Genomic DNA, 13719 nt, shown 5'->3' on the forward strand with positions numbered 1-13719 from the left:
GTTAACGTTCAAACAGACGTCTCTCGCTTGGAAAGGAGATGGTGACATCATCCCTCACAAGCGTCGCTTTCACGCCGCCACAGGGCAGGATTCTTCCAGGAAACATTAAGGCGTGAAGCTCGTCTGCCGTTGTGCAACCAAAACAGGAAGAGGATTTGTCTTCCCCAGTCGCTGCCCTCAGGTGATGGTGAAACAGCCGCAGTGTTGGTCCACCGCGTCCACCTCAGACTGAGAGGAAACGCGTTCATCAAGTCTTTCTTTGTTCTGGGAAAACCAAAACGACGGCGGGATAAAACTCGTCTGTAACTGCATTAGTCAGGAAACAAAGATTCCCGGTGAAATTGGACCAAATGTCGACTTTTAACGATTGTTCCTAAAAGCTCATAAACACGTCAGGATTAGCTGCTGCTCTCAGACAAGAAGCAGCGAGAGATGGGAGTCGATTGTGCTGCTTCACCTTTAACCCGCAGGTTCAAGGTCAAACAGGCTTCGAATCTCTGCAGAGGAGAAACTTTCCAAAGTAATAAAGTTAAAGATGGGTTTTGTTAATAAAAGGCAGCTGAGTCCACACGAGACCAGAGAGGAGCTGATGAAAGTCTCGTTAAGTGGCCTTCAGTTAGGACTCAGCTTTACGAGCAGCAGCTTTTCACTCTCTTTTGCCCTGAGTTTCACCTCACAGGCCACGTGGACCCCACACACACACACACACACACACACACACGCACACACACACACACACAGCTCCCACACCTGTTTGGAGGTGGTCCTTGGCTCCGCCCCCCCGTCAGTTCCAGATCCAATGGATAGCCAATCCCAGCAGGAGCAGTGGGCTTCCTGGACCAATCCCTGAGGCCTGAGAGGGGTCACGCAGAGGTCACCAGAAAAACACAGGGAACGGAAATCGTTACTGTCAAACACACGTTTTAAATGGTTGACATGTTTTTATCACAAACCTCAAAGTTAAGTTCGTGTGAAACATGAAATCATTCAGTCTGAATGTTTCTCACTGAGCTCGTGGGACAAATCTGAACATTCAGACATGAACAGAGCTGACTTTGTTTTGTCCCGGACACTGAACCTTCTGTGAGCCGCCATGACCAAATGGACCAATCAAAAGCCTGTCTGAATGTGTCGTATGATGATGTCACTTTGCTGGGTTTGGAGTTGGATTCATGACGAGGTTGAAGGTTATTCAGCACACTTGAAATCACTGCTCTTCCTTTGTTTAAATGAAGAGTTCAACATCTCTTCAGAGTGCTGGGAAGTGACTTTATTCTTTAGCCATCAGCTTATCAGCTTTGAAATGTGACAGTAAGACTTTACTTAAATATGTTCAGTGTTCATCAAGATGTGGAAACGTTGTTTTAAGATAAATAGCAGCAAAGAAAACAGGGGAGGGTTCTCACCTTGTCCGTGACTTCAGGATGATAAATTCCAGTCACTACGAGACACAAATACTGTTGTTAGGACTTCTGATAGTGGTGCTAATTCTTTTACTGATACTGTTAGTAAGTCACTGGACAGTTTTGGCCCTCTGCTCTTACCAAAGTAATAGTCGAAGGTGGCGTTGTAGTCGTAGTCTGGTGTCGCCGTCAGTGTATAGTCGTAATCCTCGGTTGTTGACTCATCTTTGTCTCTTTCTGCATTTCCTAAAGCAGAATCAGAAACAACATGTGAATCAGACAGACTTTTAGTTGTTGGAAAGTGATTTTAGACTAACAGTTTCCCTCTGCCTCCAGTCTTTGTGCTAAGCTAGGCTAAACAAAACACATGAAAGCCTTACAAATGTGGCATTTTTATTACTTATTTACTTGCTTCTTAGCAAAAACATACTTCAGAATGTTGTGGGGTTGTCTTAGTTGACACGCCCCTGCAGCATTGTATGGCAGTCGGGGACAGTGCCCCTGGACTGGAAGACCAGGGTGGTGGTCCCTCTTTCTAAGAAGGGGGACCGGAGCTCGTGCTCCAACTATAAAGGGATCATACTCCTCAGCCTTCTGGGAAAGTTTATTCCAGGGTATTGGAGAGGAGAATTCAGCCGATAGTCGAACCTCAGATTCAGAAGGAACAATATGGTTTTCGCCCCGGCTGTGGAACACTGGACCAGCTCTGTACCCTCCGCAGGGTGCTTGAGGGTTCATGGGAGGTTGCTCAACCGGTCCACCTGTGTTTTGTGGACTTGGAGAAGGCATTCAACCGTGTTCCCCGCGGCATTCTGTGGGAGGTGCTCTGGGAGTATGGGGTCCGAGGTTCTTTGCTAAGGGCCATGCGGTCTCTGTGCTCCCGGAGCAGGAGTTTGGTAAGCATCGCCGGCAGTAAGTCAGACCTGTTCCCAGTGCAGGTTGGTGCATACTGGTTCGGGAACCACAGGATTTCATCTCTGCTTTTTGCGGATGATGTTGTCCTGTTGGCTTCTTCAAGCCAGGACCTTCAGCGTGCACCTCCAAATCCGAGGCCATGGTTCTCGACCAGAAAAAGGTGCCCTGCCCCCTCCGGGTCAGAGGGGAGTTCCTGCCTCAGGTGTTCAAGAGTGAGGGAAAAGGTGTTCACGAGTGGTAAAGAGGGAGCTGAGCTGTAAGATGAAGGTCTCAATTTACCAGTTAATCTACGTTCCTACCCTCACCTATGGTCATGAACTTTGGGTCATGACCGAAAGAACGAGATCCCGGATACAAGCGGCTGAAATGAGCTTCCTCCGCAGGGTGGCGGGGCGCTCCCTTAGGGATAAGGTGAGGAGCTCTGTCACCCGGGAGCAGCTCGGAGTAGAGCTGCTGCTTCTCCACATCGAGAGGAGCCAGTTGAGGTGGCTCAGGCATCTGTTTCAGATGCCTCCTGGACGCCTCCCTGGGGAGGTAGAGGAAGACCCAGGACACGAAAATGGATGGATGGAGGGACATTTCAGAACTCAGCACATTTTTTAACAAAATATTTTGATGTTTTGGTAAATTTGACTTGTGTTGTAAGGCCTAACACAATTTCATGTTTTAATCAAATTGAAACTTTTACTTGTCAGAAATACAACAAACCTCAGAGTAGTGAAAAGCAACTAAGTACATTGACTCCAGTTCATTTCATTTGATGCTGGGGACTCACAGTATCACAATGATGGCTAAAACCCTCTCCGTTAAGCTGTTCGGTCCTGTCCGACAAACAAGTCGGTAAAATGCTAATGATGAATCCAGCGGCTCTTGACTTTTCTCTTCTAAACCTTTCACTTGGCTTCATTTAAACTACTGTTTGAATTCCACACAGCACATTTGATGAGCCAGCGCTTTGTTTCAGCTCGTCTGAAAACAGTTTGGCTCTGTGTCCTTTTCAGAGACTGACACCTGGAGCTGTTTATGAAGAAAGAGGGCTAAGAAACATGCCGAGACTCATCTGCAGCCTGAAACCAGGGACTCGAAGCACAGAAGAATCAGTTGCAGACTCTTCAGGTCACGCATGAACAAAATGACAGAAGGTCGCAGCCTCAGCCAGCAGCAGAGAAGAGCGTGAGGTTGGCCCTTGTTATCAGTTTTGCTCAGTTCATCACCTCAAACTGCCACAGAGACAAATAAAGACAGACTGCACTTGTCTTTCTGAATTCATCCGCGGTGGCTTCTGAATCGTTTCTGATGTCTGATGCTGACATGTTGGATTTGAGCTCTGGAGATTCGACAACATGATGACTCGTGTTTCACTTTTTGTCTCTGTCATATTTTGATTGGTTTGGATGCAGAGAGCGAAAGCAGATCAGCTGCGATTCCTGTCCGATCACATACAGCAGATAAAATAAGATGATCTGAGGATGGGTTCAGTTCCACCTTCACACTTCCTGAGTCACTTCATTATCAGACCGAAGGCCGACAGCAAAAAGAAAGAAGACGAGATATCAGTTTGTCTCTGCTTCCAGTCTTTGTGCCAAGCTAAGCTAAACATATCCTGAAACTGATATCCATGTGAACCATCTGACTCTGGAGGACAAGAAGTTTAAGATAAATGTTGGACTGATTCTTTTACAGACTTTAACAGACAGTCGTAGTTGTATGTTAGCCAGTCGAAAGGAAGCAGGAGGTGTCATGATGTGACGTTTTTTGGTTGTGGCTGATAACGGAGACGTGGTTTTCCAGAAATATGGGAATGACTGTTGGTCACGGTCTGGCCAAGTGAGAACGTGTCATGTTAGCCTGTTGAGCTGCTGCTTTGTTGCTGCGAAGACAAAATAAGTTTCAGGAGCAGCTGATCTGAGACCTGCTGTGTGAAAACAAGGCAACAGGCACACAAAATAGCATTTAAAAGGGTTAAAAAGCTGTGTCTTTCTTAGTCAGGCTCTGGCAGAATCAGAATCAGAATCAGAATTCCTTTATTAATCCCTGGAGGGAAATTCTTGTAAATTCTTGGCAGACGGGGATTTTCACGACATGAGACGGTACTGATTGGACCACTTTTGTCCACGAGGGGCGCCAGAATCAAAAAATAAAAACAAGCTTCTGCTGTAAAGTGAGTCGTTAACTATCACACCTGAACAGAACAACGAAGGCTTGCTTCTGTCCTGATGTTTGTCTACAGTTCCTTGTTTTAATCTTCAGAAACACACCAGAGATTTACACTGTTGTGGGTTAGGGTGGGTTAACCCTAACCCAAACCTAACATAAACCTAACCCAAACCCAGAGGAGGCACAAGGTTGGTGTGCGTTGTATTTTTAATGATTACTGGATTAATTGATCATTCCTTATGTCTGTTTATCTGTTAAATATGTTAACTCTCTGTTTGACAAGTACTGTGATTGTTAGCCGTTTATTGTGAATAGAGTGATCGTTTAGCTTTTTGTTTGTTTTGTCAGTTCTCACGTTGGTTCATAGAGCTGGTTTATGGATCGGCAATAAACCTTAAAACCATCAGTCGAGTGTCTTGCCGTCTTTCGGAGGGTATGCTACAGTATGCTACAACGTGAAGACACTGAGCTCGCTCTGTCAGGCGGTTTTCACGTGAATGAGCTGAATCTGGACTGCCCTGAACTGAAGTCTCACGCACTTTATAAACCTCTGGAAGCCTAGAATCTCCACAAAGACCACTAGAACCTCCTCAGTGATTACCGGAACATTTCGCCACAGGTGTGCTTGCCCTCAGGAGTCACCTGCTGCTGGGCGGAGCTGCAGGGTGGGACCAGATGAGGTCAACCACTGAGGCTGAGCTAACTGAGCTAAGTGCTAACTGAACTAACTGCTAGGTTAGCTGCTGATGGTCAGTAAATCCCTCCAAACTGACTGCCTGTTTACATGCTCCTTTAATGAAGCTGCTGAGTGACAAAAGTAAAAAATAATTGAACACATTTAATTATTTCATTTCTACAACTTGAATAAAATGTCCTTTAAATTACTGCGACTGCACACTGAGGATGTTTCATCACGAAGGTCAAAGGTTGCAGGTCACTCACCACAGCAGGACGCCATCATCAGAGCGAGCCAGACGGAGAGGAACACGTTCATCCTGGACGAGAGACACACAGTGACTGAGAGGGGAGAGAGGGAAAGCAGTGGGTGCGTCCTCACACACACACACACATAAAACACTTTAACCCTTTAACAAGCAGAAAGCCGCAGGTTCACACACTTCACACAAAACTTTATTTAGGACCAGGTAGCAAACCCTCCCCCAGAACTGTCACCAGTAGGAACAGGATTCAAGGATCCAAGGATTCAAGGAACTTTATTGTCATACCAGCTCACATTCACATGTTTATGGTACGAAATCAGGACTCAGGTCCCGGGAGCAGTAAGTCACTATAAAATATAAAAATATAAAAATATAAAGTACGAATAGAATATAAGCTAAACAGAAAATAGAATATAAAAGAATATAAAACTAAACATTTAAATAAGCTAAACCATAAATAAGAAGCCGGTTTTAACATGTAGCAGCCTAAGTATGCATGTGCAAGTGTGTGCAGTATGAGGTAGTCCAGAAAGTAGTCCTTAATATTGCACTTGTGAGTCCTTAGTATTGCACTTGTGGATATTGCACTTGTAGGTTAAAGTGTTTGTAGTGGGGGGGTCAGGGGTGTGTGGTGTGTGTGTGTGTGTGTGTGTGTGTGTGGGTATTGGGGGGGGGGGTATCGCGCAAAATGTTAATTAGTTTTTAAGTTGATTTGTTCAGTTTGTTTTCTTGTGGATATGCGTCTTTTAACAGACTTAACATCATGGCTTCACTTCCTGTTTCGCCTCTTTTCCACAAGCTTCTGCAAGCCAATAAAATCACGATGGGAAACAGCTCCATCCATCCGTCTTCACCTGTTGGGGTCGGGTCACGGTGGCAGCAGGCTCAGCGGGGACTTCCAGCGTCCCTCTTCTTCGCAGCGTTTTCCTGCTCCTCCTGGACATCCTGAGGCATTCCCAGGTCCCAGACCAGATGGGATGTGTAATCCTTCAAGCAAGTTCTGGCTGTAGCTCGGGGCCTCCTCCAATGGGAGGCGCCCAGCGGGCATCCTGCTCAGAGGGCCTCACCACCTCAGCTGGCTCCTGTAAGCGTGGGACTGGAGGCCATCTAGGAGCTGATTGGTGGAAAGCTTTTATAGAAACTATTTTTTGGAGACATTTAGATTTTATTTGTCTGAACTTGTGGCAAGAAAAGTTTTCTGTTAACAGAGTAAATATTGTTATTTGGGGGAGACCTTTAAAAGCCAGAGATTCTGAGGCTCACCTCTCCAAGTGAGACGCAGTTCATCTTCAGTGAGTCCAACAGTGTTTTCAAGCTTTATATCTGTAAAAGAAGCTGGATGCTCACTGACATGCAGGACTGACAGTGTCTGGTCTGTGCTGCAGTGAGGTCACACGGCGCCCCCTGCTGCCCACGGTGCCCCCTGCTGCCCACATGACCTGTGGATCCTCCCAAACACGTCGACATGTTTCGGAACAGTGGATTTTCAGTCTGCTTCCTCATTCTTGGATTGTGTCCTGCTGGTCGTCTGCTGAAAGGCATCATGGGAAATACAGCTAATGTACAACCTGAAGTGAACAAAGCAGGATGAGTGTGTGTGTGTGTGTGTGTGTGTCAGATCAGTTTAATGTTTAGAGACAATAAGGAAGTGAACTCTGATCTCAGGTGTTGTTGTACCGGCTGAGGCAGAAGCTGAAACATTGGCTGGAGAACACGACTGAAGAACCTGCTGTGGTTCTACTGAACAGAACGAGACCTGCTAAACATGAAGCTGGAGGTGACGATTCAGCTGCTCAGGTTCTGCTCTCAGGTGTTTAACTGCATCTTCCTGGTGAGGAAACTTTCGCTTCAGTCCTGTTTGATCTACTGCTTTAGCTTCACAGTTGTTGTTCTACAGGCTCTCAGCTGGTGAGACTTACAATTTAAATCAAACAAACAAACAAACTGAAGTTTGTCACATGCGGCCAAAGGGAAAGTAAAGACGATATGAAACAAATGAGCCGAGCGTATCTCTCAGGCTGTCAGCAACATGTTGGCTTTCTGTCAACGTGCTTCATGTTCACGTCTCAGAACATCTAATTAAAAACTTAATTTAAGCATGAATGTCTCCCAGAGATTGACATCCTTTTTCAACAGACAACCAGCAAACAAAAGCAACACAAATGAGGCCTGACAACAACAAAAAACTCACATTAAACTCCAGATAATTAAACCTTCGGACTCGCCTTCACCCGTCGGAGCCGGCGGCCACGCCTCCTCGCTCTGATCTGCTGATGAGGCAAAAACAGGAACCTGACCCCTGACCTCTGACCCCTGCAGGTTCTGGGTCTGAGCATTGCTGGCAGTGGAGTCTGGATCCTGTTTGGCAGAGGAAACCTCCTGACCATCCTGTCCTCAGGTAGCACTGCTGCACTGCAAAACAGCATTCAAACAGATGTGGTTAGCGTAGCATAGCACACAGACCAGACGCAGGCGGAAACCGTTAGCTCCATCAAAGACAACATCCTGCGGTTCACCTGGGTCTGACTGCCTGAGTTCTGACTCACCTGCTGACGTGTCACTATGGTTACCACATAATTTTCATCACGTGGCTTATGCAGATGAATTATAAAATCAGTTCCTCCCAGCTTGTGTTTGATGGATTTTAAAAATATTGTCTGTGGTCAGTCCTTTGTTTGAAATTCGCCCAGAAGCCTCCACAATGTTTTCAAGTGCCTCCATATACGAGACATTATGGTAATAGCGAATTCGATCCGATTTCACAATAAAAGCAGTGTGTGGGCAACGAGGCAAAGTTACATTCAGTCATTAAATCAATTTATCTTTCAGCCAGTCACTCAATAATAAGTGATCGTGAAAATAATAAATGAATAAATAAGTACGTCAAGGTAAATAAAATGTAAACAAAATGAATAGGAATAGTAAATATATCATCAAATTTGTTCTCTGAACTCAGAGTGCAAGGAAACATCCTTTTGCCACTGATCAATTTCACTTCAGGGTGACAGCAGCACACGCCTCGGTGTCACACAATAAGTTACAGGAAGTTCTGATTTAGCATTTCAAAATAAAGGTCATCCAAAATCCCATATATCAGCTAATCTTTACTCTGTTTTCGGGGAGTAATTTAGAGGAAACTTTCTGTCTCCACTGACCAGTTTCAGTTCAGGATGATAGCAGCCCACAGTGTCTCACAATAAGCTTCAGGAAGTTCTGCTATGGACACAGACCCCAGCGGTTTAAATGTGTAAATACTAAGTTATTGCCACTGGACGCCGTCGAATTGGATCACCCTGCCTTCAGTGATGAGGCGTTTGAAACAGACAAGGTTTCTCCGTTTCAAATGCCTTAACTCAAGGGGTCCAGGTTTTTATTCTTTTTTTTCCTGTTATTTATTTATCAGGGACAATGCAGTGAACATAGGGGACATACATACATACATACATACAGCTGATGTTTTGCACATAGAGTATATAGCATTTAGCTGATTCACAACTCCAGTGGGTTGACTTTTAAAACAAAGTATAGTAAAGTCAATATACATCGAAAATATACAATATAAAATAATTTACACTATATAGAAAAATAGAGCTCTAATTATCATCTACCTAATACAATGTACCCTCAAACATTCTAAACAGGCATGACCATACATGCATACCTTGCATTGAAAGAACTGCAACACTCACTGTCCACATCGCATTTAGTCGTATTCAAATTGTGCAGTTTTAGATTTTGGAATAATCAGTTTTGTTTTGTCAGTATCATGACTGTGAGAGCTTTTGATACAGATACTGTTATGATCTGACAGTCCAGTTACCAGATTATAGGATCGAGTTATATGTTCGGGCTTATTAGTAAGTGTTGTGTCAAATTTCGTGAATGTAATACTACTATGTTAAAATTCATTAAGGGTGAAAGAAAGACACTGACAGCTAAACATTGCAGGGTGGTATTCAAGTCAACAGGTTTGCATTTGAATTTTTCTCTAATAAATATCCACACACCTCCTTCCTTCCCTTTCGGTCTTTCTTTTCTAAAACATTGATATCCTTGAATGTCTGTCATGTTAGTCGGTGTGTTACTGTGTAGCCAAGTTTCAGTGAAGCAGAGATAGTCCAGGTTTGAGTCCAACAGTACTGCAGAAATCTCATCTAATTTGGGAATTATACTGCATGCTTAAATATCCACCCAGGATCTCCTTTGCTTTAGACTTGGTGTCCCAGATTATTCGAGCAGGGTTGACACTTTGGAAAGGAAGGTATCGTTTTTGTGTCTGTACAGCTCTGCTCTCGGCTCTCGCTTTATTCAAGCATTGTTTGATTGGTCCTGCATGCAACTGATTATGAGGATTAGATGTATTCATTGGAATCATAGCAGTGCTGATTACAACTGAACATGGTTCTGATAGGTGAGTGGGTTATGTGTGAGTCAACTCACCAGACTATGTGTGGCCAGTTGTCCTAGAGCAAGTAGCAACAACATAGTGCTGCTCCGGTCCAAGTGTTAGCTGAGGTCTCGCTAGCAGCAGCTGATCAGGAGGTCCAGGTGTTGGCCGAGGTCTCGCTAGCAGCAGCTGATCAGGAGGTCCAGGTGTTGGCCGAGGTCTCGCTAGCAGCAGCTGATCAGCAGGTCCAGGTGTTAACTCAGATCTGGTAACTGCTACAGGTGATAGCGGAGGCCTTGATTGTGTTAGCCCAGTTGTATGCCTTGTAGCATTGTGTGCTGTCACGGACCAGGGCTGTTGTTCTAATGTGGCAGGTCCGGGATTTAGGTGTATGTCCCCAGCCAGCAGTAGCAGTACCACTAGGATTCTGGCAGCGTGAATTCTACCAAGCTGAGTTGTTACCTTGACAATCTGGTGCTTGCTTCTCTTATACAAGCTCTCTGAACTGTGGGATAAGCTGTCCATGTCCTAACATATACAATTTTGTAGAATGAACTTTGATTAAATTGGCTGGATTATCCTTCTCACTGCAGGTCCAGACACACAATGAGAGTAGAAAAGAGTAGGTTAGTAATGAAATACAAAGGCTAGAAGTGGAGCCCAACAAACCACTTCTGCACTCAGCAGCCATTTCATTCTCTCTATGGAGGCACAGGGACCAGGTATTTGATGTGGACACAGTCCCCAGCAGTTTAAGTGTGGAAATACTAAATTGTTGACTTAAACTGCTGGGGACTGTGTCTACTTCAAATACCTGGTCCCACGAATTCAACAGCGTCCAGCGGCACTAACTTAAAACATTAAACATTAACAACATTGTGAAGGCTGGCTTGACTGCGTTTTTGAAATGCAGGCAGCCAACTGAGCGTCTGCTTCTCAGGTGGTCTCAGACCAACAAGGCAAACACACGTTTGTTTCACATGAAACAAGCAGGTGAGAGGTGAAAGCACCTTTAAGTTCACATTGAGTTTAACCCACAGATAACCAGCTAACTGTTAGCATTGTACTGTAGCTGATTAGCTTAGAGCGAACTGCATTATCTGCATTAAAGCACAAATTGGTCAACGAAACAACCGATACTGTTAAGGCTGTGTGTGTCTGTGTGTGTGTGTGTACAGACGAGCTGCGTACAGTGGGGGCGGGGCTGTTGCTGATTGGTGGAGTTGTGCTGCTGGTCAGTGTCATTGGATGTGCAGGAGCCCACAGAGAGAACAGATTCCTGCTGCTGGTGGTGAGTCACAGCCTGTAACCACTGATGTAACCTTGGCTCTGTGATCAGTGAGAGGAAGTGAGCCTGATGCTACCTTCATGTTATGTGGGAGTAACTGTGATGATGACTATGTTGATATTGCTCACGTCCACTCCCAAGTCTAAATTCCATTTGTGAAACCGTGACTTTTCTGACTCAGACGAATTGTACCGACATGCCAAAAAAACAAACATGGACGCCTCACGCCAGCCAGAGTCGGTTCCTCTGCGTCACCACAGCCGAGTTTACACTGACCTGTCAGAAACACTGATATCTCCTGTCCCTCAAGGCGACTCTGCTCTTCCTCCTCAGTACCTCAGCTTCCTTGTCGTCCTGGTCCTGGGTCAACTCTTCGTCACAATGCTGCTGCTCATAAACAGAGACAAGGTGAGGCTTTTGTTTTGGTGGCCATCAGCAGAAGAGCAGTCCAGGTGACGTAGAGGTGAGCTCGTGGCCTGGAGGTCCACACTGATAGTCCTCCTCCTCTGACACGTCTGTTGTGTGCAGATTGAACGGAGTCTGGATCAAACTGTAGATCAGATCATCCTTCAGTATGGAGAAAGAGCTCAGGACAGACTGGTGGACGAGTTACAGGAACATGTGAGTCAGCAATCTGGTTGCTGGTTCTATTCCCAGGAAGAAACTGTTACTTCCTGTTGCTTTCCATCAAAATAAAATAACTTTATTAAATGTGTGATTAATTAACTGAAGGATGAATTCACTGAAGGATTATGACTGTGAACAACTGATTGGCTGCCGACAGGGGCTCTGCTGTGGCAGGATGGGCCCTGCTGATTGGCTGAAGAACTCTTACATCCAGAGTCTGAACTTGACCATGCCACACGTACTTCCTTGTTCCTGCTTCAACTCGTCTCGCCGCAGCTTTAACTCGTCCTGGTGCTCCGAGCAGCTGAACGTCACTGATCCACATTATGGACGAGGAAACAGCTCATATGAGCAGGTACTGCAGCACACACACACAGTACCAAGTCAGAGTACTGCAGAGTACTGCAGTACTGCATATCAGAGTCACAATGCTTTATTCCATACAGATGTGTTGATGGATGATGTTAGTTGTTATGCTGGGGTTTGCATTTGCATGTTTTTATAAATGTTTTACTGATATGTTTTGTGATGTCACGGTCTTTGTGTGTCTTCTTTTCTTTCAATACGTTAATTATGTGAAATCACATGCAGTTAGGTTTTTCTATATGTTTTACGTCAAATATGTCTTTGGAATTCAAACTTGTTATGTTGTGTTTCTTTATGTCAGGTTTGTGTTGTAACTTGCGCTGCTTTGTGTGTGTGTGTGTGTGTGTGTGTAGGGCTGCAAAAAACAGCTCAGTGATTGGCTGCAGGAAAATGCTCTGACAATCATCAGCATGGATGTCGGCCTCGTGTTGATCCAGGTAGTGAAAAAGCTGTGAAGACCTCAGCAGCCTGCAGGGGGCGCCAGCGGGGCTTTCATGTCATCTCCGTCTCCAGCGACAGTTTTTAAAAACATTCAAATCTGCTCTTGTGTTCGTTTGATTTCCACACATTTAGAAGTGTGGTCTGTTGCTTGTCTCTCCAGGTGCTTCAGTTTGTCGTCATGGTCTACCTGTACCGTGCGTTCGGCAGAAAAGCGGCTTTGAAAAGAACCGGTTCACTGGCCGACTCTGACCACGCCCACCTGGACCACACACACCAGGACCGCACTCCTGAAGATGACCTGGACTATGCAGTGCAGAACTACGGCTACGTAGATCCCGATGAGGCCCGTTTAGACTCCGCCCACCCAGCGTATTACCTGGGGCCAGCTGAGGGCCGTCAGTCGGTTCCAAACAGAGCGGGGTTCTAAACACTCATTTTGGACTACAAAATCTGCAGCTGCAGAAGAAAAGTATTTAGTGTTTATCTGTGAACTTTTCAGAATGAAAAAGCTCAGATACTGAAAACTACGACATGGAAACGCAGAGCAGAGAGATAAGAAAAATAAGACAATAAGATGATGTTTGTGTGGACTCTGATCAGGTAACTGATAAACAGGAAGTCACGTGGTTCTGGCAGTCCACCTGAAGGACGGGTCATAAAAACACATCGGATCAGTTTGAACACACATTTACTTTTAGTGATTCAAAAAAGATCCATTTGTTGATTTTTTGTTTGTTTGTTTGTTTTTTTGTGCATTAAACGTTTAGGTATTAATACATACAAACTTTTCTCATACAAAGAAAAAGAAATTTCTGCAGCAACTCGAGGCTGTTAGCATTATGTACCATTTCCTTTGCTTTATTCATTATCGGTACAATAAATACACTTGGCTCTGATCTGCGTGAGCTTCCATGACGCACAGATCGCAGTTTTATCTGCGGATCGACGAGTTGGGTCGTAACAATTAGCTTTCTGACTCATAGCATGTGGGTGTGTGTTGAATTAATGCAGCAGAAACGTTAAGCACGTCACAGGGCAGCTAAACTTCATCGATTATTTAAAGGTTTATCAAACGTCCATTCAATACCCTGAATAAACAAACAAGAATCAACAAGAATCAGGGAATCCAGATTCCCTTGCACCGATTTCACTCCATTAAAAAATTCTTTAGCTCCAGCACGTTAGCAGTTAGCT

General features: G+C 44.9%; 1 protein-coding gene across 2 annotated transcripts; it reads left to right on the top strand.

Moving 5' to 3' along the window:
* Nucleotides 1-5392: 5392 nt before the first annotated feature.
* si:ch73-139j3.4 (tetraspanin-19) lies at nucleotides 5393-13421 on the top strand. Of its 2 annotated transcripts, XM_046399930.1 has the most exons (9): nucleotides 5393-5520; nucleotides 6216-7247; nucleotides 7736-7814; nucleotides 10982-11094; nucleotides 11425-11499; nucleotides 11620-11712; nucleotides 11876-12073; nucleotides 12438-12521; nucleotides 12686-13421. In XM_046399930.1, the coding sequence occupies exons 2-9, from the start codon at nucleotides 7182-7184 to the stop codon at nucleotides 12950-12952; spliced, it is 975 nt and encodes a 324-aa protein (XP_046255886.1). In that variant the 5' UTR covers nucleotides 5393-5520; nucleotides 6216-7181; the 3' UTR covers nucleotides 12953-13421. The 2 variants fall into 2 exon arrangements, with proteins under 2 accessions (XP_046255886.1, XP_046255887.1); XM_046399931.1 differs by lacking the exons at nucleotides 5393-5520; nucleotides 6216-7247; nucleotides 7736-7814 and adding an exon at nucleotides 10556-10796.
* The last annotated feature ends 298 nt before the right edge of the window (nucleotides 13422-13719 follow it).

The sequence above is a fragment of the Scatophagus argus genome, chromosome 9, assembly GCF_020382885.2.
Source record: "Scatophagus argus isolate fScaArg1 chromosome 9, fScaArg1.pri, whole genome shotgun sequence".
NCBI lineage: Eukaryota > Metazoa > Chordata > Actinopteri > Scatophagidae > Scatophagus > Scatophagus argus.

Excerpts from the sequence above, each read along its gene's own strand:
- si:ch73-139j3.4 (XM_046399930.1), top strand. The coding sequence starts at position 7,182 with ATGAAGCTGGAGGTGACGATTCAGCTGCTCAGGTTCTGCTCTCAGGTG. Across the intron at positions 7,815-10,981 it reads CCTGACCATCCTGTCCTCAG|ACGAGCTGCGTACAGTGGGG; the intron begins GTAGCACTGCTG and ends GTGTGTGTACAG. Across the intron at positions 11,500-11,619 it reads TGCTCATAAACAGAGACAAG|ATTGAACGGAGTCTGGATCA; the intron begins GTGAGGCTTTTG and ends TGTTGTGTGCAG.